At 38.5% G+C, this 26,272-nt stretch overlaps 1 protein-coding gene across 2 annotated transcripts in view; it reads left to right on the forward strand.

Moving 5' to 3' along the window:
* MGA (MGA, MAX dimerization protein) overlaps positions 1–26,272 on the forward strand; it is a 107,329-nt gene that overhangs the window by 52,842 nt on the left and 28,215 nt on the right. For both annotated transcript variants that reach the window (XM_008048432.2, XM_008048426.2), the window contains exons 8-14: positions 612–1,279; positions 2,797–3,142; positions 16,563–16,789; positions 18,300–18,482; positions 19,678–19,750; positions 21,314–21,831; positions 24,863–25,013. In XM_008048432.2, the coding sequence (XP_008046623.1) occupies positions 612–1,279; positions 2,797–3,142; positions 16,563–16,789; positions 18,300–18,482; positions 19,678–19,750; positions 21,314–21,831; positions 24,863–25,013 (2,166 nt within the window). The remainder of the gene's footprint in view (positions 1–611; positions 1,280–2,796; positions 3,143–16,562; positions 16,790–18,299; positions 18,483–19,677; positions 19,751–21,313; positions 21,832–24,862; positions 25,014–26,272) is intronic.

Below are 26,272 nucleotides of genomic sequence, written 5' to 3' on the forward strand. Positions count from 1 at the left end.
CGGGAGCAGCCACTGCACTCCAGTCTGGGTGACAGAGTGAGACTCCAACTCAAAAATAAACAAACATAAAAAACAATGTAATGTATGACTGAACTTAATTTTTCTGTTTTTTAAAAACTATATTTTATCTTTTTGTGGCTTACCTTCTTCTAGTGTTTTGTATCAGACTTCAAGTACCCTAGTCTCTTAAATAATATTTTGGGATTTTATTGAGGTCTGCTTTGACATAATTTTTTTTTTTTTTTTACACTGTTAGGTTTTTTTTGCTTATCTCTGGTTTCTGTAGTTTTCAAAAGTTGTTAAAGCTTGAAGATTCTTAGGTTGATTACTGTTGTTAGCATTTTGCAAAAATTAGTGTCAGTAATAATGTAATTTAAAAATTTATGGTAAGACAATTTTAGAGAGTGGATTTTAATGTAATTAGTATCTGAGATTCAGTCTCTTCACTTGGTTTTTGTATATATTTTTTTCTTTCTGAGAAGGAATAGTTTAGAAGATTTAGCAACTTGTAGCTCAACAAGCTACCACCTGGCCTTTTAAAGTATGTTTTCTGGAAATCTAAAGATCTGCCCTAGATTTCCTTAAGTATCCTTTGTTTTTTTTATTTCCAGGTGGAAATTCAGAAAGTTCACTGAAAAATCGTTCTGCTTTCTGTAGCGACAAGCTAGATGAATACTTGGAGAACGAAGGCAAGCTGATGGAAACAAGCATGGGTTTCTCTTCTAATGCTCCCACATCTCCTGTGGTATACCAGCTTCCCACCAAGAGTACCAGCTATGTGAGAACACTTGACAGTGTACTAAAGAAGCAATCTACCATTTCCCCTTCTACCTCTTACTCTTTGAAGTCTCATTCTGTATTCCCTGCCTCTCGAAAGGCAAAGTCTCAAAACAAACAGGCAACTTTTAGTGGCCGAACTAAATCATCTTACAAATCCATTTTACCATACCCTGTTTCACCAAAGCAGAGACACTCTCACATGGTTCTAGGAGAAAAGGTTACCAAGAATTCTTCAAGCACCATCTCAGAAAATCAGGTGAATAACTTTGTTGTGCCAACTTTAGATGAAAATGTATTTCCAAAGCAGATTAGTTTGCGGCAGGCACACCATCAGCAACAGCAACAGCAACAGCAACAGGGAACTCGCCCTCCAGGCTTGTCTAAATCTCAGGTGAAGCTAATGGACCTGGAAGACTGTGCACTTTGGGAAGGAAAACCAAGAACCTATATTACAGAAGAGCGAGCAGATGTGTCCTTAACAACTCTCCTTACAGCCCAAGTAAGTATCTGCTGTTTTCTGCAATCATATTACTGCTTGGTTAGAAAGGATGAGATTAGTGAAGGGAAATGGAAACAGGCCTTTTTGGCAGGATGACCAGTTAATTTTTAAGCATTTAGTTACTTTTGTGACAACTCAGGAGATGTCTTCCCCTTTGGTTCTGCTTTACCAACTAGACACCCAAGTGTAGATCCCTCCTGCCAGCAGAGGGAAACAGTACAATCACACTTTTTAATAAAGTCTCCTGTGTAAAAGCAGCCTGATATTTCAGGCCCTCTAAGACTGCTTTTTTTTTTTTTGAGTCAGAGTATCACTCTGTTGCCTAGGCTGGAGTGCAGTGGCACGCTCAGGGCCACTACAGCCTTGACCTGCTGGGTTCAGGCAGTCTTTCCGCCTCAGCCTTCTAAGTAGCTGAAACTACAGGTGCCTACCATGCCTGGCTAATTTTTTGATTTACTGTAGAGACGAGGTCTCGCCAAGTTACCCAGAGTGGTCTCTAACACGTGGGATTAGGCAGTTCTCTCGCCTCTGCCTCCCAAAATGCCGGGATTACAGGCATGAACCACTATGCCTGGCTGAATTTTTTTTATACCTTACCTTTTTTTTTTTTTTTTTTTTTTTAATGAGTTGGAGTCCCTGTCACCCAGGCTGGAGTGCAGTAGCACGCTCACGGCCACTGCAGCCTCAACATGCTGGGTTCAGGTGATCCTTCCCCTCAGCCTTCCAAGTTGCTGGAACTACAGGCATGTGCCACCACACCCAGTTAATTTTTTAGTTTATTGTAGAGATGAGATCTCACCAGGTTGCCCAGGCTGGTCTCAAACCCGTGGGCTTAGGCAGTCCTCTCACCACGTCCTCCCAGAGTGTTGGGATTATAGGCGTGAGCCAGTGCCCCCGGCCACCTTCCATTTTTAAATTCTGTGACTGAATTCTTGGATCTGAAGATCATTGGATGTTGGAACTAAATGCAAATTGTTTTATTATATTATTCATAAAGACTTTTCTTCCTGTATTATCCTGTTTCTTTTATATTAATTATGCTAAAGCAGGTGCCTACAAACTTTTCTGTAAAGGGCAGGATAGTAAATATTTTAGGTGTTACACACATTTTGTTAAAGTTACTCAGCTCTGCTGTTTTAGTGCCACGGACAGTATGTGCATGAATTAGCCTGGTTGTATTTCAATGAAACGTTATGAAACAGGCTGGATCTGGCCTGTAGATCTTATGTTTGTCAACCCCTGCCTTAGAATATTATGTGTGATTTATATTGAGAATAAATCCATCCTTGATGATTTTGTTTATAATTAATGAGAATATTTATTCACCTGCTTGTCTGTGTTATGTATTAGAATGGCAGATGACTCATAGCCCTGGTTATATTCATGTTCTGTCCTTTGCGTCTTCATAGTCTGGAGCTGTTAGTACTCAGACTCAGAGAAGAAAGACCAATATATGACTGTAAATTGGTGGTGTAGCAGATGATTTATATAATTACAATTTTCTACTTTAACTTTAGGCATCTCTCAAAACCAAACCCATCCACACAATCATAAGGAAACGAGCCCCTCCATGCAACAATGACTTCTGTCGACTGGGTTGTGTATGTTCCAGTTTAGCTTTGGAGAAGCGCCAACCCGCTCACTGCCGCCGACCAGACTGCATGTTTGGTTGTACTTGCTTGAAAAGAAAAGTTGTACTTGTTAAAGGGGGATCCAGAGCTAAGCATTTTCAGAAGAAGGCTGCTCATCGAGATCCAATATTTTATGATACTCTGGGCGAGGAGGCAAGGGAAGAAGAAGAAGGTGTCAGGGAGGAAGAAGAACACTTGAAAGAGAAAAGGAAGAGAAAGAAGCTGGAATACAGTGAGTATTAATTGAGAGTTATAAACCAGTGCTATATCATTTTTTGGAAAAACATGGTTATTTAAAAATATTATTACCTACTTTAATCCTGATCAATGATTTACTAAGAATTTTGAGAATTCTTATTATTCTCACATGTTCTTTTTGACTGGCATATTTCATATGCACACGCACATGCACATAACACCTTTTTAAAATTGATTCTTTTTCTCTGAGAATACTTTTACTTGGACTTCCAGAATGTCTTTGAACTTTTGAGTTTCATTCATTTTCTGTATTCTCCTCCCCACCCTTACACATAGACTTATGTTCCTTGGAAAGAATACAGATGACCCGTATAATCTATCAGATTTTCTAGAAGTTTGCAATAAGACCCTTTGGTCATGATTGGAGATTTGGGCATAAAATAGGGGCGTGACAGAGCTGAGTATCATGTACTCTTTAGAAAATCTTATTTTTTCTTTCTCTCTCTTTTTTTTCTTTCTTTTTTTTTTTTGAGTTGGAGTCTTACTCTGTCGCCCAGGCAACAGTGCAGTGGCATGTTCACGGCCATCCTAGCGTTGACCCATTGGGCTCAGGTGATCCTTCTGCCTCAGCCTTGCAAGTAGCTGGAACTACAGGCACGTGCTACCACAGGCTGTGGTACAATAAATTTTTTGATTTATTATAGAGATGAGCTCTTGCCAAGTTGCCCAGGCTGTTCCTGAACTCATGGACTCAGACATTCCCCTTGCCTCGGCCTCCCAAAATGCTGGGATTACAGGCTTGAGCCACCGCACCCGAAAATCTTATTTTTTCTTTTGAATAAAATATGACGTGAATGTAGACCCAAGTTATATATTATTTCATTGATTTTTTTTTTCTTTTTTGAGTCAGAGTCTCACTCTGTTGCACAGGAGGAAGGGCATGTTGTACATATTGACATATTATAGATTCGAGGTCTCACCAAGTTACCCAGGCTGGTCTTGAATCCCTGGGCTTAGGCAATCTTCTCACCTCAGCCTCTCAAAGTGCTGGGATTACAGGCTTGAGCCACCGTGCCTGGCCAATTTTTTTTTTTTTTAATTGGAATCTCACTCTGTCGCCCACACTGGATTGCAGTGGCGTGCTCAGGGCCACCCCAGCGTTGACCTGCTGGTCCAGCGGTCTTTCCGCCTCAGTCTTCCAAGTAGCTGGAACTACAGGTGCACGCTACGACACATGGCTAATTTTTTATTTTATTTTATTGTAGAGACAAGGTCTCAAGTTGCCTGGGCTGGTCTTGAACCCATGGGCTTAGGCAGTTCTCTTAACCTCGGCCTCCCAAAGTGCTGGGATTACAGGCTGAGTCACTGAGGTGGATGCAAATAGTTGGATAGTGCCAGTTTTCTATTCTCTTAATAGAGATATTTTACAACTTTTTAAAACAATGTCATACTGATAGGCAGAAATTGATAACATTGTTTTAAGTTTGTATTTCTTCAGTGATAGGTTTATTTAATATAAGCTTTTCTACAGTTTGCAGGAAGTTTATTTTTTCTAGGTTAGGAATTTTTAATTTACATTTAATTTTGTTCAAGGTTTCCCATTTGCCCCCCCAAAAAAGAAAAAGCAGAGGTAGTTAAATCTGGAAGTCTTCATTTTCTGATTTCTGTCTTTAAAGTCTTACTTAAAAACTCTTTATCATCAGTCCTTAAGATTATAAAAATATTTAATTAGACTTTTTTCCTAGTACTTTTTTTATTTTTTATTTTTTGAGTTGGAGTCTCACTCAGTCGCTCAGACTGGAGTGCAGTGGCCGCTCCCGGCCACCGCAGCCTCGCCTGCTGGGCTCCGGCGATCCTTCTACCTCAGCCTTCCGAGTAACTGGAATTATAGGGATGCGCTATCACGCCCGGCTGATTTTTTAATTTATTGTAAAGATGAGGTCTCGGTGCCCAGGCGGGACTTGAACCCGTGGGCTCAGGCAATCCACTCACCTCAGCTTCCCAAAGGCACGGGATTATAGGCTGAGCCACCGAGCCCGGCTTTTTCCTAGTACTTTTATGGCCTTAAAAAAATTAAATTGTTGGCTGGGCACAGTGGCTCAGCCTGTAATCCCAGCACTTTGGGAAGCCGAGGTGAGAAGATTGAGCCCAGGGGTTTGAGACCAGCCTGAGCAACTTGGTGAGGACTCGTCTCTACAATAAATTACAAAACTAGTCAGGTGTGGTGGCATGCATCTGTAGTTCCATCTACTTGGAAGGCTGAGGCAGAAGGATTGCCTAAGCCCACAAGGTTGAGGCTTCGGTGGCCATGAGCATGCCACTGCACTACAGCCTGGGCAGCAAGAATGAGACTCCGAGTCAAAAACAAACAAAAAAATTAAATTTTTTTTTTTGAGTTGGAGTCTCACTCTGTCGCCCAGACTGGAGTGCAGTGGTCGCTCCCAGCCACCGCAGCCTCGACCTGCTGAACTCCAGTGATCCTTCCACCTCAGCCTTCCAAGTAACTGTAACTACAGGTGCACGCTACCACACCCGGCTAATTTTTTGATTTATTGTAGAGCTGAGGTCTTGCCAGGTTGCCCAGGCGGGTCTCGATCCCGCGGGGTCAGGCAGTCCACTCACCTCAGCCTCCCAAAGCACGGGATTACAGGCTGAACCACTGAGCTTGGCTTAAATTGTTAATATATCTGAAATTTATTGATGTGAGATTTTCAGTAGGGAATTATTTCTCCCCCAAATGGCTAGTCAGTTGTACCTTCACTTTCTGAGAAACATATGCTTTTCCTACTGGTTTAAAATGTTGTCTGTTGTAAGTTAAAAATGTATTATTGCTTGGATCTCTTTCTTATCTCTACTGTTTTGTGACCAGTGCCAAACTATATTAATGAATACTTCAGTGTTTAAGTGCGATTATCTTTATATACCTAAATGATCTTTGTATAAATAAGGTCTTAAGGATTTTAATTGAAACATAATATAGAATTATTTATTTATTTCTACCCTTCTCTCCTTACTGAATTTGCTCCCATCTTATACTTAAAGCAACACATTTTCATTTCAAAGCAACAGAAATAAGTTACAACATCCCACCTAAGTAGGAATACTGTGTGTCTGTTAGACTTCATTGCTTTTTGATTATTGTCTTCACTCTTTGTCGTACCCTTGACCAGAATTAAACTCTGTAAGTCAATTATCAAAGTATTTTTTGGTTTTCTCACTGGTAGTATGTTCATTATGAAAACTTAGCCTGCTATTCCCACTCCAGGAGCCATCAGCTTTCTTGTACTGTTAAGAGACAAAGAAGAAAGGAGGGATGATATTTTAGTTAACTACTATCATGTAAAAGGAGTAGAAATAGGAAACCATTCTAGGAGGAAAAAATGTTGCAGAGACCAAAAACAAAAATAAATTAAAAAATCTGGAAAAAGTTGAAATCTCTTAGTATGTTTTGCAAAAAGGTAGATGAAAAATGAGAAAAAAATAAGTTACAAATGATTTTTGAGGTGCTGAAGAAATAACAGAAAATAAAAGGGAAAAAATAAAGATATGGTGGAAGAAAATATCTCAGTATGAAGGACAAAATTTCAGATTAAAAGTTCCCATTGAACACCAGACAGTAATTTTAAGAGGATGCCTAGATATCCTGTCAACATTTCAAAACACTAAGGTTACAAGAAGATGTCCTGAATCTTCCTGTTTGTATAGGAAGGATATAGAATCATTTTGATGTCAGAGATCATCAGTAATACTGAATGTTTGAGTTGTCATTTCTAAAATCTAGGTGAGATGGGGGTTAGTCAACCTAATATAAGTTATGTGCATAAAATAAAGATATAGTATATTTAAATATGCAGTACAGAAAGTCGATCTCCTAAAACCTCTTGGTAAATTTCTTGAGACTGTGCTCCAGAAAAATGAGAAAGGTATTCAAGATGCAGAAAATGTCATCTATTAAAAAGTGGACCTAGCCTGAGAGAGAAAGGGAAAATCTTAGAATGGCAGCTACATAGCAAGACTAGAAAGCAGTGTCTTAATTTAAAATAGAAAATCAGAGGATGCTGATAAGAATATCTTCAAGGTGTTAGATTTATTTTAGGAAGTAAACATGATTAAGAATCTGCATGGGTCGGGCCCGGTGGCTAAAGCCTGTAATCCCAACACTTTGAGAGGCCAAGACCAGAGGATTGCCTGAGCTCAGGTGTTTGAGACCAGCCTGGGCAACTTGATGGGACCTCGTCTCTACAATAAAACAGTAAATTAGCCAGGTGTGATAGTGCATGCCTGTAGTTCTAGCTACTTGGAAGACTAAGGCGGAAGGATCACCTGAGCCTAGCAGGTTGAGTCTGTGATGGCCATGAGTGTGCCACTGCACTCCAGCCTGGTCGACAGAGGGAGACTCCGACTCAAAAAAATAAATAAATAAATAAATAATCTGGATGGTATGGGTGCAGTGGCTCATGCCTGTAATCTCCTAGCACTTTGGTAGGCGGAGGTGGGAGGTGGGAGGATTGCTTGAGCCCAGGAGTTTGAGACCAACCTGGGCAACATAGCAAGATCTAATCTCTATCAAAAAAAAAAATTAGCCAGGTGTGGTGGCATGCACTTACAGTCCTAGCTACTTGGAAGGCTAACTTAGCAGGAGGATTGCTTGAACCCAGAAGTTGCAGGCTACAGTGAAGTGTGATTGTGTCATTCCACTCCAGCCTGGGCAACAGAGCGAGACTCTGACTCAAAAAACAAAACAAAAAAAGATCTGGATGATCTTTATGATTATGTAAAGGCACATGTAATCTCCATCAATAAGAAAATAAGTAATTAACACTAGGAAGTAAAAAATTTGTACAGGAAAGTTATGATACAACTTATAAATAGTAAAAAATTTGTACAATTAGCATATAAGTAAAGAGAACCAATTTGCCCTGGAAAATTGGAACAAATTTTGTGATATAGAATTACATTTTCTCTTCCAAAAAGTCATTTACATTAATTGATTCTGCAAGATTTCATAATTTTGTAAGTAAATTTTTAGAGTTAAAATTTTATATACAGTGTACTGAAAGCCTAAATCTAACTGTAGAAAATAAATCAGTAATATAAAATGTGAAATGTAATGTTGTAGCTGACAGAAATTGAGAGATGGAGCAAGTTTAGGAAAATACTTTTTTTTTTTTTTTGGTTACAGTCTCACTCCGTCACTCAGGCTGGAGAGTGGCATGCTCACAGCCACACCCCAGCAATGACCTGCTGGGCTCTAGCGACCCTTCTGCCTCAGCCTTCCAAGTAGCCGGAACTAAAAGTGCATGCTACTGCGCCTGGCTAATTTTTCGTTTTATTTTATTGTAGAGATGAGGTCTCACCAAGTTACCTAGGCTAGTCTTGAACCCACGGGTTCACTCATTCCACTTGCCTCAGCCTCCCAAAGTGCTGGGATTACAGACTGAGCCACCGAGCCTGACCAGAAAAATTCTTATTAAAACCTCAGTGAGATACTGCTGTATACCACTAAGTGGCTCAAATTGAAAAGACTGACCATACCAAATGATGGTGAAAATACATTTGGAACTCTCACACAGTTGATGGAAATGTAGAATGGTGCAGTCACTTTGGAAAGTTTGTTAGTGTCTTAAAATGTTCAAAACATACCTGCTATACAACCTAGTCATTTCATTTCTGTGTAATTATTCAAGAGAAATGAAAGCATATATCACTGTGAAGACTTGTACATGGGTGTTCATAGCAGCTTTATTACAATATCTCAGATATCTACCAACAGTTGCATGGATGAAAAAAATTGGGGCAATAATAAAATGAAGCAAAATATTGATACATTCAGCAGCATTGATCAGTTTCAGACTAATTAGCTGAGTAAAAGCAACCAGACTCTCCTGTCCATAAAAGTTAACATTTTTCATTTATGTAAAAAAAATTAAATGCAAACTAAAGCATAGTCCAGTGGTTGAGTGGATGGAGACAGAGGGATGAATGGATTACCAAGGGGTACAAGGAATCATGGAGGTGATGGTTACCTATCTTAATTATAGTGATGGTTTCACAGGGATACATGTGTGTCAAATCTCATCAATTGTATATATAGTATGGTATGTCAATTATAACTCAATAAAACCGTAAAAGAAAAAAATTATAGGACTATTTATTAGATACTGTTTAATAGTTAAAAAGGGGGGGATTCATTGTACAGTCTGGGTTAAATTTTTATGTATTTTTTACAAGGAGTGCAATGTAGTCAGTAATGATGAAGAATATTTAACCACAGAGAAACTTTATAACATAGTAACTAGCTAGTTATAAAATATGTACTATATGTTCTAAATTTTATTAGGATATATTTGTATGTAAATAAGGGTGGTGAGTACCCAAAAAACCCCTGAATTTTATTTATAAAGAATTATGTATTTATTCTTACATGTTTAAACTCCAGTTGCCTTCTAGATATTCTCCAACAGGTATTCACCTATTGTGACACTTTTTCTACTGCTCAAAACAGTTTTTGAACTCATCAGTTTTGACATCTTTTTGTGCTTCTGCCTTTTTTTGTTTCACCTCTTCCACATCAGCACATTTCATATCCAGGGAAACAAAAAAAGTCACTCAGGTCATGTCATTTTTTGGTCCAAAACTGCTGAACATTCAGCATGGTGTGGGCAGGTGCATTGACATGGTAGAAGAACCAGTCACCTATTTGCCACAACTTGGGGTTTTCCTTCTGCAAATTTTGATGGAACCTTCTCAAAACTTCCAGATAATAACTTTGGTTGACCATTTGATCCAGAGGAACAAACTCTGAGTATACTGTAAGGGTCTCACCATCCAAAAGATAATTTCAGATTTTTTGCAGTCCCCTTCATATGTAACATAACATCAAAATTTTATAATGATTATCTCTGGATGTTGAGGTTTGGGATGACTTTTAAAATTTCTTAATGTTCTAAATTACAGTGAACATTATATGTTGTTATATGTTGTAATTAGTAAGTGTCAATATGTATAAAATCCAATGAAAGTACACACGTGTGATCAGGGATAAAAGTTTGATTTAGATATGAATGCTAATGTAATTTGCCATGTTAATAGATTAAGGGAGAGAACTTTGTGATATTAATAAATGCTGTTAAGTTGACACAAATTTAACATTTTTGATTAAAAAATAACTCAGCAGGCCAGGCATTGTGGCTCAGCCTATAATCCCAGCACTTTGGGAGGCCAAGGCGATAGGATTGCCTGAACCCGGGGCTTCAAGACTAGCCTGGGTAACTTGGTGAGACCTCGTGTCTACAATAAAAAATCACAAAAAACTAGCTGGGAATGGTGGCATGCATCTGTAGTTCCAGCTACCTGGAAGGCTGAGGTGGAAGGATTGCCTAAGCCCAGCAGGTCAAGGCTACGGTGACTGTGAGCATGCTACTGCACTCTAGCTTGGGCGACAAGAGTGAGACTACAACTCAAAAACAAAAAACAAAAAAACTCAGCAAACAAACCTGAATATTGGAAAAATGCTCCTTCTTAATTTCATCTGTTCTTTTATTGTGTTCCTAATAAAAATCTTAACAGCTTTTTATGTGAAACATGAAAAGAGGAATTTAAAGTTTATATGGAATTGCAAAGGCTCTAGAAGTAACTAGGGCAGTCCTGATCAATGGCAGGGTGGGAGGATTTGCTCTATTGTATGTCGGGTTATTAAATAGACCAGTAGAACAGAATAGAGAAGCTATAGATTGAAATGCATATGGACACTTGGTTTGACTAAAGTGGCAAAGGAATAAGGAAAGGTTAGTGGTGGGATTGTTGAACATCCCTAGTAGAAAAAGTGAAACTTTATTCATTCTTTACACCATATATAGAAATAATTTCTAGCTAGATCATAAACTTAATTGCAAATAACTAAACAGTATAACTTTCAGGAGGTAATATAGAATAATACAGGATCTCATTAGGAAAAAATGTCAAACTTGACAAGAAAACATCAGTTTCTAAAGAAAAAAAGCAGTGCATTTGATAACTTAAAAATAATAAATTCAGATAATTAAGATATTAATTGAATGCTAATGTCAGCAATCAGAGCAGATACCTTAAACTGAGGACCTATATCTAGAGTAAAGATGTCTACAAATTGATAATAAACAGTTCTGTAGGAAAAAATCAGCAAGACTTTTAGGAGTACTTCATAAAGGGAAATATTAAACGTCTCATTTGTAATTGGGGAAATGCAAACTAAATCTACGGTAAGATTCAACTAGATGCCTATCAGAATGGTTATTATTAAAATTGTCTAATAATAACCAGTTATTGATAGTGAACAATAGGAAATCTTACATACTGCTAATGGGGAAGTAAATTGGTATAACCACTTTGGAAAATAGTTTGGCCATATCTACTACAGTTGAAGTTCCACGTGCCCTTGATACAGCATTTTGACTCCACAGTAACCAGCAGTACTGCCTTATATAAGAATATTTATGGCCGGGCTCGGTGGCTCAGCCTGTAATCCCAGCACTTTGGGAGGCCAAGGTGAGTGGATTGCCTGAGTCAGTGGGTCTGTGACCCGCCTGGGCAACTTGGCAAGACCTCATCTCTACAATAAATCGAAAATTAGCCGGGTGTGGTAGCGCGCGCCTGTGGTTCCAGCTACTTGGAAGGCTGAGGCGGAAGGATCGCCGGAGCCCAGCAGGTCAAGGCTGCGGTGGCCGGGAGCGGCCACTGCACTCCAGTCTGGGTGACAGAGTGAGACTCCAACTCAAAAAAAAAAAAGAATATTTATGACATCATGATTCTCAGCTGCTAAAACCTGAAAAAAAAAAAACCCCAAATATCTAAAACCCAAATATCTAATCACAGTAGAATAAATAATATGAATATTCAGTAGGATAATGTACCACAGTGAAAATAAATGAAGTATAACTGTGTGTGACAGCATAGATGAATTTTACAGATGCAATGTTGAGTGAAAAAAAACTCAGGTAAAAGAATGTCTTTGATTCCATTTATATACATTTTATTTTATTTTATTTTTTATTTGGAGTCTCACTCTGTCACCCAGGCTGGAGTGCAGTGGCACACTCAGAGCCACTGCAGCCTCGACCTGATGGGCTCAGGGGATCCTTCTGCCTCAGCCTTCCAAGTAGCTGGAAATACAGGCACGTGCCACAACGCCTAACTAATTTTTTGATTTATTGTAGAGATGAAGTCTCACCAAATTGCCCAGGCTGATATCGAACCTGTGGGCTCAGGCACTTTTCTTACCTCAGCCTCCGAAAGTGCTGGGATTGTAGGAGTGAGCCACCGTGCCTGGCACATTTATATACATTTTAAAAACAGGCAGAATTAAGCTGTGATGTTTAGGGCTGTTTATTCTGGTGTTAAAAAAGAAGGACGACAAAGGGACAGCTATTTAAGCCTGTCTTTTGTGGGAATTGGAGGGATTATGAATGAGAACAGGCTTACTTGAAAGGGTCCTGGAATTGAGAGCATTGTTCTATTTCTTGACTTGTGTGGTGTTTAGAGAATATATACTTGTTAAGCTATACATGAGTTGTTTATACACTTTTCTTTACAGGTATTATAATAAGATTTAAAGTGCCTACAAAAATGAGAAGATGATTAATATAGTGTGCCAGTGTTCTGTGTTAGCATAGCATGCATAGCAGTTGGGTGGATCTTCTAAGTGTAAAGCTGTTCACTTATGGTGTAACTACTGTGGACACTGCTAGGAGTGAGAGGAGGTAGGATATAGACACAAGGAAATTCATCTCTCTAAGAGGTCACTGTCAGTTTGATGAAACAAGTATGTGGTTAAAAAGATAAGATACATATTTATTGTAAATTTTAAATGCCGCAAGTAACTAAAGTCCTGTGATGTTTTAAGTTGTAAACGTTTTTAGTCTTTAAGCCTTTGTTCGACATTTTTTGGTTCTGCTCTGAGGTTCACCTTAGGAGCACCTCAGACAATTTTTTTTTTTTTAAACCAGTGGAGTCTTGATCTTCAAAGCAAATATGCTTATGAAAATTAGGTAACAGCTTGGATTTTCCTTTGGCATGGAAGGTTAATTGAATTAAGTGTGAATGCCACTCATTCACATTTTATGTGACTTCAAGTAAAAGGTTTTGGATTTTTGACTTAGAATCAGTTACATGTTCTCTTTGAGGACTGATCATTAAAATGTAAAAATACGAAACATAAACGACCACGAATAGCCAAAACAATCCTTAGCAAAAGAAAGAAGGCAGGGGATATCACACTTCCAGACTTCAAACTTTACTATAAGGCTACAGTAATCAAAACAGCCTGGTATTAGTATAAGAGCAGGCATATAGATCAACGGAACAGGATAGAGATTCTGGAAGCAAAGCCTCAATTTCTCAACCAACTCATCTTTGACAAAACCTCCAACAACAACCACTAGGGAGAGGAGAACCTATTCAGTAAATGCTGCTGGGAAAACTGGCTGATCACATGCAGAAGACTGAAAGAGGACCCCTACCTATCACCATACTCAAAAATTAACTCTAAATGAATCAAAGTCCTAAACGTAAAATCTCAAATTATAAGAATCTTAGAAAACAAAGGAGACACCCTTACGGAAATTAGAACTGGCAACCAATTCCTGATCAGAACCATTAGTGCACATACCATAAGAAATAAGTTAGACACAAATGGGACCTCATCAGACTGATGAGCTTTTGCAAAGCAAAAGAAACTGTCAAGAGAGCAGGGAGACAGCCCATAGAATGGGAAAAAATATTTGCCAACTGTATATCTGACGAAGGCCTAACATCTAGGATCTACAAGGAACCCAAATGCACTGAAAGGAAAAAACAAACAGTCCCGTTCAAATGTGGGCAAAAGACATGAATAGACACTTCTCAAGAGAAGATATTTGGGCAGCCAACAGACACGTGAAAAAGTGCTTAGCCTCACTCATGAGAGAAATGCAAATCAAAACCACATTGAGATACCACTCAACCCCAGTAAGAATGGCCATCATTAATAAAACAAACAACAACAGATGCTGGCGAGGATACGGAGAAAAAGGAATGCTTCTACACTGCTGATGGGAATACAAACTAGTGCAACCTTTTTGGAAGACAGTGTGGTGATTTCTGAAAGATACTGACCTTCCATATGGCCCAACAATTCCCCTATTGGGAATGTACCCGGAGGTACTTGCACATGTATGTTTGTTGCAGTTCTATTCACAATAGCAAAATCATGGAACCAACCATGCTGCCCATCGATGCTAGACTGGATTAAAAAAATGTAGTACATATAAAATGTAAAAATACAGTTGCTTCTCTGTAGCTGTCTTTTTTATGGGAATGGGCAGTTTACTTAAAGAATCAAATCAGGAGTACTGGGTGTAGTGATTCACACCTGTAACCCCAACCACTTGGTAGGGCTAGACTAAGGTGGGAGGATTGCTTGAGTCCAGGAGTTCAAGAACAGCCTGGGCAACATAGCAAGACCCTGTCTGTAGAAGCATAAAAATGAAATAAAATAAACTTAATTAGGCATGGCGTCATGCACTTGTAGTCCTAACTACTTGGGAGGCTGAGGTAGGAGGATGGTTTGAGCTCAGGAATTGGAGGCTGCGGTGAGTCATGATTGCACTACTGTACTCCAGCTTGGGTGACTGAGCAAGACCTCAACTCGTAAAAATAAGTAAATAAAAAGAAAACCAGGAGCCTGTTAACATAGATCTACCACTTAATTTGGTTAAGTAATGAATGTATATTTTTCTTTGTGTAGAATTTTTAAAGATTATTTTATTGACAAATAAGAATTGTATATATGGTATATGTCAGGATATTTTGATGTATGTATACATTGTGGAATGGTGTGTAGAAACTGTTGGTAGTATGGTTTTACCTCAGTTGGGTTTCATTGACTTGATATAAATATTTTTGCTCTTATACTAAGTTTAGGTTTTCTTTTGATTACAGTTTGTCATTAGAATACAATAGTGACAGCTTGCTCTCTGGCGCCAGATTGACTGGGTTTGATTCTGCCTCTTGTTGGATTCCTCTGGAACTCAGCTACCATAAAATGGGAACAATACTATCTATATCAACTACTGTTGATGTTAAAACATACTTAGTGCTTGGTACAGGTGCTTCGAACAGGGCTTACAACTTTTGAACAGTAAGGTTCAGTAAATATTTGTCATTTAGGAAACAAAGCATGGCCGGGCTTGGTGGCTCAGCCTGTAATCCCAGCGCTTTGGGAGGCTGAGGTGAGAGGATTGCCTGAGCCCGCGGGTTCGAGACCCGCCTGGGCAACTTGGCGAGACCTCATCTCTACAATAAATCAAAAATTAGCTGGGCATCGTAGCACGCGCCTGTAGTTCGGAAGGATCACCAGAGCCCAGCAGATCGAGGCTGCAGTGGCCGGGAGCGGCCACTGCACTCCAGTCTGGGTAACAGAGTGAGACTCCAACTCAAAAAAAAAAAAAAAGGAAACAAAGTATGGTTAAAAGTGACTGTCTTTTCAGTAAGGTCTTCTCTGACTGTGCAAAATACAAGGGGACTTGAAAAAACTGGACTGATTTTTTTGGAGGGAGGGTCGCTTGTAGTACAGCCTTCCCCTGCTAGGTGAGTATTCTATAAAGCCATCGACATCAGTGTACCAGCTAGCATTGCTGTGAGAGACTGCACTTTACTTCAGTAAATTTTATTTTGGAGATTCTTTCAACATGTTTCGCCCATTTCACCATGGTTCATTTACAAGCATACCTGCCCATACCATATTGAGTGTTCAGCAGTTTTTGACCAAAAACGGCATGACCCTTGTGCCCCACCATCCCTATTCACTCAATCTCGCCCCATCAACTTTTTTTTTTTGTTTCCCCAATGAAAAAAGTCCTCAAAGGAAGATGTTTTGCTGATGTGGAAGAGATATAACAAAATATGGTAGAAGAACTAAAAGGCATAAACATCGACTAGTTCTTTGAGCCTGGAAAGTTCTTGATGAATGTATTGCATCAGAGAGAATTTTGAAAGTGATTAAAGTTCAAACTTGTAAGAATAAATACACAATTTTTTATAAATAAATTTCGGTTTTGGGGGGCATCCTCTCATATATTAGCATCCCTTTTTAAACTCTTCATCCTTTGCACTGCTGTATTTTTCTACATAGCTTACCTTTAATTGGTATTATATATTTGTTTGTTTTCCCATACTAGGTTTTAAACTCTGAAAGTAACAACTTTGTTTTATTCATAGCTGTGTGCATTCTATTGCTTGAAACAGTATCTTAATAGTAGGTGGCCAACAAATATTTGGTCAGTAGAAGACAACTAAATGATTTTTAGGGGATGTCCATTTGATTGTTATAATGAGTTACTGCCTTTTGTGAGGGTGCATATTTTGTTTTGGTAATGCCTCAGTGTTGAACTTTTTTGCCAAAAGCACCTTAAAATTTTACTTTTTTTTTTTTTGTTAAGCTATATGTGAAACAGAGCCTGAGCAGCCTGTTCAACATTACCCATTATGGGTAAAAGTAGAAGGTGAAGTAGATCCGGAGCCTGTTTATATCCCAACGCCTTCTGTCATTGAGCCTATGAAACCATTATTGTTGCCTCAACCAGAAGTTTTATCTACCACTGTGAAGGGCAAACTGTTTACTGGAATTAAATCTGCACGGGCATATACTCCGAAACCCAATCCTGTGGTAAGCCTGGAGTTTCATCCTTTATTGCAAATTATCAAAGTCATTATTAAAGATGATACGTTTCAACTACATTTTTGGTTGGTACTCTGAATTGCTTTGCTTTCAATATGTCTGTAAGACATCTTCTTTTCTGATTTAATCAGTTTAGTTGCTAGCACTTAAAATGTCATTAAAGTAGAGGTGAGTAGTAGTAATTGTTAAAGATAACTGAATCTTTCTTCAAGAATATCATAGAAAGATGGGCTTTTTTACATGACTTGCAAAAAAAAAGTCTTTTAAGGATACAATTATTCCTGTAGTGTAGACTGTTAAGTAATTGAGATATGTAGTATATATTATTAGTAGAAAAACATTAAGAAAAAACTTTTAAAAGCAAAATTTTACTTATATAATAATAACAGTAAAGTTTAAGATTCAAAATAACAGTTGATATTATGTGACGATTGGTAAATATAAGTAAAAGCTTATTCTTTTGTTAATAGCTTAATCAGTTATGGTTATCAAATCCATTTCAGCCTTCTCAGCTTATTAAATTGAAGGAAAATCTCTACTACAGTGCTACTCAGTGTGTTCTCTGTAGCATGTTAGTTTTAAAATGTTTGTTACTGATCTGTGATGAAATAAGTACATTAACCATGAAAAACACAGGGTTTGGGGCACTGATACCCTGTGCATTTGAAAGTCTGCATATAATTTGACTCCCAAAACTTAACTGTTAATAATCTGCTGCTAACTGAAAGTCTTGCTGATGATGTAGTTATATATGTTTTGTATGTTGTATGTATTATATACTGTATTCTTTTAATAAACTAAACTAGAGAAATGAAAATATCTTTGACAAAATTTTAAGGAAGAGAAAATGTATTTACTATTAATGATGTGAAGTGGATCATCCTGTGGTCTTCATCCTTGTCTTCATGTTGAATTGGCTAAGGAGGAGGAGTTGACCTTGCTGTCTTCGTGGCAGCAGTGGAAGAAAATTCACACATGAGTGGACTGGCACAGTTCAAATTCATGTTCAAATTCAGTTCAAATTCATGAGTGGACTGGCACAGTTCAAATTCAGCTGCATAGAAAATAAAAGTACATATTTAGAGACTTCTATACCAAGTTGATTAGAGTGAATCTATTAAATGTAATACTAAAAAGCTTGGTCTTTCATTTGATATGTCTTTAGTTTTTCTAGTAATTTGTTTTATTGTATTTTAAAGTAAATACAATAAAACACACCATTCTGTGGTGGACTGATAGCAAGTGCATACTTTACCACAGATAATTTGAGATGCACTGCTCTGGTGTGATCTGAAATTTCCCTGATAGAGAAGTGGACCTTTTTGACTGTCCTAAGATTCAGCACATTTGAACTGTACTTGTACTATTTGATTTTAAGGTTTACATTTTAAAATTTCAACTGTTGTACTAGAAACAAAGATTAAACAGTCTTTTTCCTTTGGAGTCTAGGAGACTTTTTCCCCATTGTATGGAATATTTTATTGTATGAAATTTACAGATTCGGGAAGAAGACAAAGATCCAGTCTATTTGTACTTTGAAAGTATGATGACTTGTGCCCGAGTTCGAATATATGAACGAAAAAAAGAGGAACGGAGACAACCATCCCCTTCCCCCTCCCCATCTCCATCATTTCAGCAACAGAGTTCATGTCATTCTAGTCCTGAGAACTGTAATGCAAAGGTGAGCTACTTGTTGCGTAATTTCTTTTTAACTTCCATTTCCCTGTTGTTGGTATTAGAATTTGCTTTAGTATCAGACTAATTAATCTGCCAATTAATCTGTCCTACTTCTTGTAAGACAGAAAAGGCTTACATGACGTGTATATCAGTTTATTTCTCTATGTACCTATTTTAGTGATCTATCTCTTAGGGTTTTTTTTTTTTTTTTGAGTTGGAGTCTCAGTCTCACCCAGGCTGGAATACAGTGACACACTAGTGGACGCCCCAACATCTACCTGCTGGGCTCTGGTGATCCTTCTGCCTCAGCCTTCCAAGTAACCAGAACTACAGATGCATGTTACCATGCCTGGCTAATCTTTGATTGTAGAAACAAGGTCTCACCAAGTTGCCCGAACTGGTCTCAAACCCGCGGGCTCAGGCAATCCACTTGCCTTGGCCTCCCAAAGTGCTGGGATTATAGACTGAGCCACTGAACCCGGCTAGGATTATTAAAAGTATTTTTCCTTTTTTTTTGAGTTGGAGTCTCACTCTGTTGCCCAGACTGGAGTGCAGTGGCCGCTCCCGGCCACCGCAGCCTCGACCTGCTGGGCTCTGGCAAACCTTACGCCTCAGCCTTCCAAGTAGCCGGAAATACAGGCATGCGCTACCACGCCCGGCTGATTTTTTGATTTATTGTAGAGATGAGGTCTCGCTACCCAGGCGGGTCTCGCACCCGCGGGCTCAGGCAATCCACTCACCTCAGCCTCCCAAAGGCGCGGGATTACAGCTGAGCCACCGAGCCCGGCTAAAAGTATTTTTCTTTTTGACCCTGGAATAATTTTTAAAACTTTCTGGTTTCAATTAAATTATTTATCTGTAATTATCAGGACTTGCATCTTCCCATGTTGGTGAATTTTCTGTATAACTGCAGCTTGTCCTGTGAAACATTTAATATTTTTCCTTCTTTATTAGAATATGCTATAAAGTATAATGTAAGTTATTTCTTTGATGACTCAGTCCCTATCAAGGAAGCAAGACTACTTTTGCCCTGATTTTATATGATAGTAATGTAGCTGTGTATGCAGATGTGAAGCTGTTAACATTTAATCATTCCACTGATTTAAGCTTCTGTGAGAGTTTTAATGCTTGTGTCCACGTTTCTTTAGATATTAAGTTTATGTTGAATTAAAGTATTTCTGTGTTATTTTCTTCTTTAGGAACCTGATTCTGAACAGCAGCCCTTAAAACAACTCACTTGTGAGTTAGAGGATGATTCTGATAAATCACAAGGTTGGAATAAAATCTAGATCTTATCATTTGTAGTAATTATATAGGTCTGGATTAAAAACCACCAATCCAGAATATGTCTACCTACTTTGTTTCTAGCAACTGCCAAAAATAGAGACAAAAAGTGAAAGTCTTTCTCCATTGTTTGGTCTCTTTAACATGTCTCCCAAAAATAAAATCCAGTCATGTTGATATGGCACATTGGTGCAAGAAAATGGAATAGTTACTTTAAAAGTTCAGTACATATTGCTGTGATGCAGAAATATCTTTCAATTTTCTTGATTAATGAATTTTTTTTAATCCTCTTGCCAAATCCCAGGAATATTGGCATTATTAGCTATTGAAATTTTCCCTTAGGTCCTCCATAACTGCCACCACTGGGGAAATGCAGAGGGAGAAAGGAAGAAATATGACTGATTTATCTAGAAACTACTGTCAGATTTGCTATGATGAAAGATAGTGATCAGGAACTTACCTGTTTGTTTTTGTTATGCTTCCCCCCTCCCCAGTTGGAGTCTCACTCTGTCGCCCAGACTGGAGTGCAGTGGCACACTCCCAGCCACCGCAGCCTCGACCTGCTGGGCTCTGGCAATCCTTTCTCCTCAGCCTTCCAAGTAGCTGGAACTACAGGCGTGCACTACCATGCCCGACTAATTTTTTTTTTTTATTTTTATTGTAGAGACGAGGTCTCGCCAAGTTGCCCAGGCGGGTCTCGAGCCCGCGGGCTCAGGCAATCTACTCACCTCAGCCTCCCAAAGCGCTGGGATTACAGACTGAGCCACTGAGCCTGGCTTATTATGCTTCTTAATACTGCTGACACCTAAGCAACAGTTCTTCCTTTTTTAACTATCGTGATATACACACAAATAAAGGGTAATGTTTTTATAGCACACTGAATTAAGTGGAAGAGGCTGCTGGACTGTAGGGAACCTGCCTGAGACATGAGCACCCTGAGAGGACTACAAGGGCTATGTCCTTCACATATCTGTAGTTGTAGCACATTGATTGGGAAGCTCTGATGTAGAAATCTAGGTGTCTGGTGAAATATATATCCAGTCAGCATGGCATATAGATAGAAATACATTGGGGAGTTAAGTGATCTGCATACAATGTAGAAATGGATCAATCCTATCTAGAGGTATAAAAGTAATTCAGAAGTATTTGCAGTAGAAATTAGAGGTAGAGTGCACTTAAAAATAAACATTAGAACACAATTTCCCTTGCTTTTTCTATATAGATAGCAAAATAGTAACCTGTACCAGTTAAGCTTAACATTGGTAATAGGCCATGCTTTGTTTGCAGCCCAACTTTAATATAATAGTTATGGCTGTTAGAGCAGTGTTAACAGACTCCCTATTTATTAGAGCCCAGTTAGCAGAATAGTGAAAACCATTGTTGTCAGATTCTTTGGGATCTTTCTTCCTGAAAATTCCCAAATTGTGAATGTCAAACATATATTAAGACACCAGTAAAAATACATGAGAATGGGACAGACTCTTTCAAAGTTCAGTACAGAATATTGTGGTGTAGAAATATCTTTCAATTTTCTTTTTATTTTTTAATCAGAAAAGAACTGGAAGTCTTCCTGCAATGAAGGAGAATCTTCTTCTACTTCATATATGCATCAGAAGTCACCTGGTGGTCCCACCAAACTAATAGAGATCATCTCAGACTGCAACTGGGAGGAGGATCGGAACAAGATTTTGAGCATCTTATCCCAGCACATCAATAGCAACATGCCACAATCACTTAAGGTGGGCAGCTTCATCATTGAGTTGGCTTCTCAGCGAAAGAGCCGGGGTGAGAAGAGCCCTCCTGTTTATTCTTCTCGTGTGAAAATCTCTATGCCATCATGTCAAGACCAAGATGATATGGCTGAGAAATCTGGATCAGAGACTCCTGATGGTCCATTGTCCCCTGGGAAAATGGATGATGTCTCTCCTGTGCAGACAGATGCTCTGGATTCAGTGAGGGAGAGATTACATGGAGGCAAAGGTCTGCCTTTTTATGCAGGGCTTTCTCCTGCAGGGAAGCTTGTGGCCTATAAACGTAAACCCAGTTCAAGTACATCTGGGCTTATCCAGGTGAGAATTATCTTTAATCTGGGTATAGCACCTTTTTATACTTAGGTAACATTTTTTAGAGCCCTTTATGGGCCTTATATCATTTATCTTTATATTTCCTGGGAACTGGGTGACAAAATCATCACTTTTTGTAATAGGCCTAGGTTAGATGCATACCTAGAATGAATTTTTGGCACATTTATAAACAAAAATGTAGAACCTTGTGTTAGTTTATAACTTTCTTTCTAGTCTTCCCAGAAAGTTGCTCTTTTTTTTTTGAGTTGGAGTCTCACTCTGTTGCCCAGACTGGAGTGCAGTGGCCGCTCCCAGCCACCGCAGCCTCGACCTGCTGGGCTCCGGCGATCCTTCCGCATCAGCCTTCCAAGTAGCTGGAACTATAGGCACACGCTACCACGCCTGGCTAATTTTTGATTTATTATAGAGATGAGGTCTCGCCAAATTGCCCAGGTGTGTCTTGAACCCGTGGGCTCAGGCAATCCACTCACCTCAGCTTCCCAAAGGTGTGGGATTACAGGCTGAGCCACCGAGCCCGGCTAGAAAGTTGCTCTTAAACTTCAATGCCTGGGCTCTAGTGACCCTTGGTCAACCAAGCAAAGATAATCAGGAGTTCAGTCTTTTTCTTGGAAATTATTATTGACAGATAGCTTTCAAAATAAAACCATGTTTGCAATGTTTAAGGGTAAGGGACAGATGAAATTGACTTTAAGGATAGATAGGATATATTTAGAAAGTTAGGGAAATTTTTAATTTAGTATGGTATTATTTAAATACATGAGGTTTAAAAATATTGAACCGCATTTACTTAATTCTTTTTATTTTTTGATTCATAAGGTTTTTGCCAGTGTAATCGTTGTAGGACAAATATTTTTATCCTTTCTGTTAAGTAATTAGGGCAGGTCATAAAATTACGCTAGCATCTAGAAAATTTGGAGAGAAGTCTGAATTAAAATGTAATTCATAGTCAAAAAGATTTTCTCCTCTTAGTGACATTAAAGGCACTTTTATATCAGACTAGGAATGTATGGAAGTGTCTGACATTGCGAAGGTCACTTGACTTTTATTAGATTGACTATTTCTAAGTCACTAAGAACTTTTCCATTAATAATATGACTGATCCACTTAATTAAAAAAACTTTGTATTGCAGTTTACTCTTGCTGGTGCTGTGTAAATGCTTCTGGTAGTATTTCTTAAACTCTTAATGATAAGGAGAACAGTGTTTTCTCTTTATTTATTGATTCATACTTTGAAAGCAGAGACTTGCCTGAGATCAATTCTAGATCTAGATACCAGACTCCCTAAGATACAAGCATAGAAATTTTATGTTCTCCTCTTCTGGTCAGAACTCATAAAGCCACCATAGAATGTAACTGCATTAGCTGTTAGGCACCTGTAATGTAGACTTTTGGGGAACCTGTTAAGTAGTTTTTGGAGCAATCCCAAGGGAGCAGGCTGGAGTCTCTAACCTAGTTTACATATAAAAACTCTAAAAAGCTAGAGTTTATTTTCAGGTGGAAAGATCACATTCTTTGGTAGCCAAACTTGAGACAGAGATATTTGTAATCTCTCAGGGAATAATCACAATTTTGCTTAAATAGCAAAGAGTAATTTTGTTTTCTGTCTTTGAAGATGGAGTAACTTGCTGTAGCTATTGTCCTTATCAATTCCCTGTTAATTTAGAGAGTAGACTCTATGTTACTGCATCTCCGTTTTACTTTTAAATTGTATAAAGGAGACATAGAAAAGGTTATCTTGTCTAGAGTCACCCAGCAGTATGATCTAGATGACATGGGTAAGAAACTTGGGAGGTTTTTGTCTTCTTTTGTTTTTTTGGGTTGAATTCTCACTCTGTTGCCCAGGCTGGAGTATAGTGGCCGCTCCTGGTCACCACAGCCTCGACCTTCTGGGCTCCGGCCATCCTTCCGCCTCAGCCTTCCAAGTAGCTGGAACTACAGGCGCGCACTACCACACCCAGCTAATTTTGATTTATTGTAGAGATGAGGTCTTGCCAAGTTGCCCAGGCGGGTCTCGAACCCGTGGGCTCAGGCAATCCACTCACCTCGGCCTCCCAAAGCGCGGGATTACAGGCTGAGCCACCGAGCCCGGCCCTTCTTTCTTTTCAAAAACACAAATGAAAAAACTAGGCTGCTATCCAGGATGGACAATATAATCAGCTCAGGCAGTAGAGAAAATCTTGTCTTACTCGTTGGTTCACGTTTTTTCTGACAGTTTAGTTACTTAGCTCTAGAATTATTCAGAATGAGTTTCTACTGGCATTTGTTTTGAGCCTACATTTTGTCTTAAGATGAAGACAATGCCTTTAAGGTCGAACCTTTGGAAAACAAAACTGAGGTAACTGTGGCTAAAGTTATTGTAATTATAGTTGTCTTGCAACTTAAAGTAGATTCACCATGTATTTTTCAAATACAGAGGATGCTTGAAAGGACCCTTGTGTGAGGGCTTCATTATGCCTCTCTGGTCTTCTCAGAGAGATTCTTTGGGACATAGATATTTATTTTTGCTGATGATTGTTAATAGCTTAACCAGAATTGCTTATTGACAAGTGAAATAATTGAATGATTTCAGTTGTTTAGATTTGACTGTATCTTTCACATAGTGATGATGCAGAAATGATGAGTTTCTAAGGTTCTCTGTTTCTAAAGCACATAATAAAGGGGATGAGATTAGTTCAAAATATCAGATTACAGCATTTTTTCACTGCCTGAGCACTCAGATTATACTGAATGGAAAAAGTCCATTTCTTTTTCCCTTTTAAATCTGAAAAGTAAACGTATAAAACCTTGTAAAAATGAAGCCCCTGTCAAGGGAGAGGAGTTAGCAAGAGAATTTTATCTTTACAGAATTTCTCTTTGCCACTTGTTTCAGGTTAATGGTAAGAGTTACCCGCAGGCTAAGTTGCTATTGGGACAGATGGGGGCATTGCATCCAGCCAATAGGCTAGCTGCTTATATCACAGGCAGGTTGCGACCCTCAGTCCTGGACCTCTCAACCCTCAGTACTGTCATCTCCAAGGTAGCATCCAATGCCAAGGTGGCTGCATCCAGGAAACCACGTACCCTGTTGCCTTCAACATCCAATTCCAAAACGGCATCCTCCTCTGGCACCACAACAAATCGTCCTGGGAAGAATTTGAAGGCGTTTGTCCCGGCAAAAAGACCAATTGGTAAGTTGGAATGTACATATGGTATGGAAAGGCCTTTGACTTGGTGCTGGACCAGTGGGTACAGGTAGGGAGGTTGTAAAAATTAGAACAATACATAATTTGGCATTGTTCTTATGCTTGGTGTCTGTCTGACTTGTCTAGATTAACAAAATTTTTTTTGGTTAGCTTTTCTGATGACCTACAGTGCTAGATGAATTGAATAGTTAGTTTTTGCAGTTATTTTCAAGGCTTTTAGACTGGTTTTATTTCTGTAGAAAAGACTTAGGATTTTAGTTTTGTGTTTAAAAGGAAGACATTTTAAAATATTTTCTCTAATTTAATATTTTTCTTATGAGGACTGGTGTTTTTGGCACTAATCATATGTATGTTACTTGAACTTATAAATCCAAGGAACTAGCAAAAGCTAGTGGGGTTGGTCAATATAGGCTCTTGTCAGCATAATTTTGGAAACATTGATTTATTCCGTTCATCCCTGTTCTGTGAATGAAAACCTTGTTTGTTTGACATTTCAGTGCTATAGTCTGTAATACATTACTTTATTGAAATATTTGTGTTTCAGCATTGAGAGTACCTATAGTTGGTTTTGAATTTCTCTTTTTGTTGCTTCAAATCTATTTAGAAATGTTAAGTAGAAGTGTTAATTGTGTATTCCTATTCCTCTAACAGGGCATTGAAATCTCTGGCTGAATGCTAGATTGTGTGAAGATAGAGGATGGGCATTGTGTGCCTTAAAAAGAATCTATTTCACCTTTTTTAAAAAAGCAGCTTTAATTTGATTTTGTTAAAAAAGCAGCCTGGGCACAGTGGCTCACGCCTATAATCCCAGCATTTTGGGAGACTGAGCCAGTAGGATTGCTTGAGACCAGAAATTCAAGACCAGCCTGGGCAAACGTAGTGAGACACCCCTTTATTTAAAAAAAAATTATTTAATAAACATTTTAAAAAAGCAGCCTTACCTTGCTTTTTTGAAAAATGTCTTTATATGTTTTAGAAATATGCAATACTTAACTGTCTCATAATAAGACAGACATAAGAGGTGGAAGTGCTGCGATTGGAAGAATGGTAGAAATAAATTTTTAAATTAGAATTAGGGAGAAAATATCTCCTTATTTTCTTTCATCTGTTTTAGGTGATGAAGTTGTTGTATTGTCTTTAGTGTCTTCACGATTTGAATTTATTTCATAGTCAACGAATTTTAGTAGTGACACCCCGTTTTTATCCCTTTTTAGAATTATAAGGGTTTGTTTTGGGTTGAGGGA

Source organism: Carlito syrichta, unplaced genomic scaffold (assembly GCF_000164805.1).
Source record: "Carlito syrichta isolate Samal-C Ts95f unplaced genomic scaffold, Tarsius_syrichta-2.0.1 Scaffold47086, whole genome shotgun sequence".
Lineage (NCBI taxonomy): Eukaryota > Metazoa > Chordata > Mammalia > Primates > Tarsiidae > Carlito > Carlito syrichta.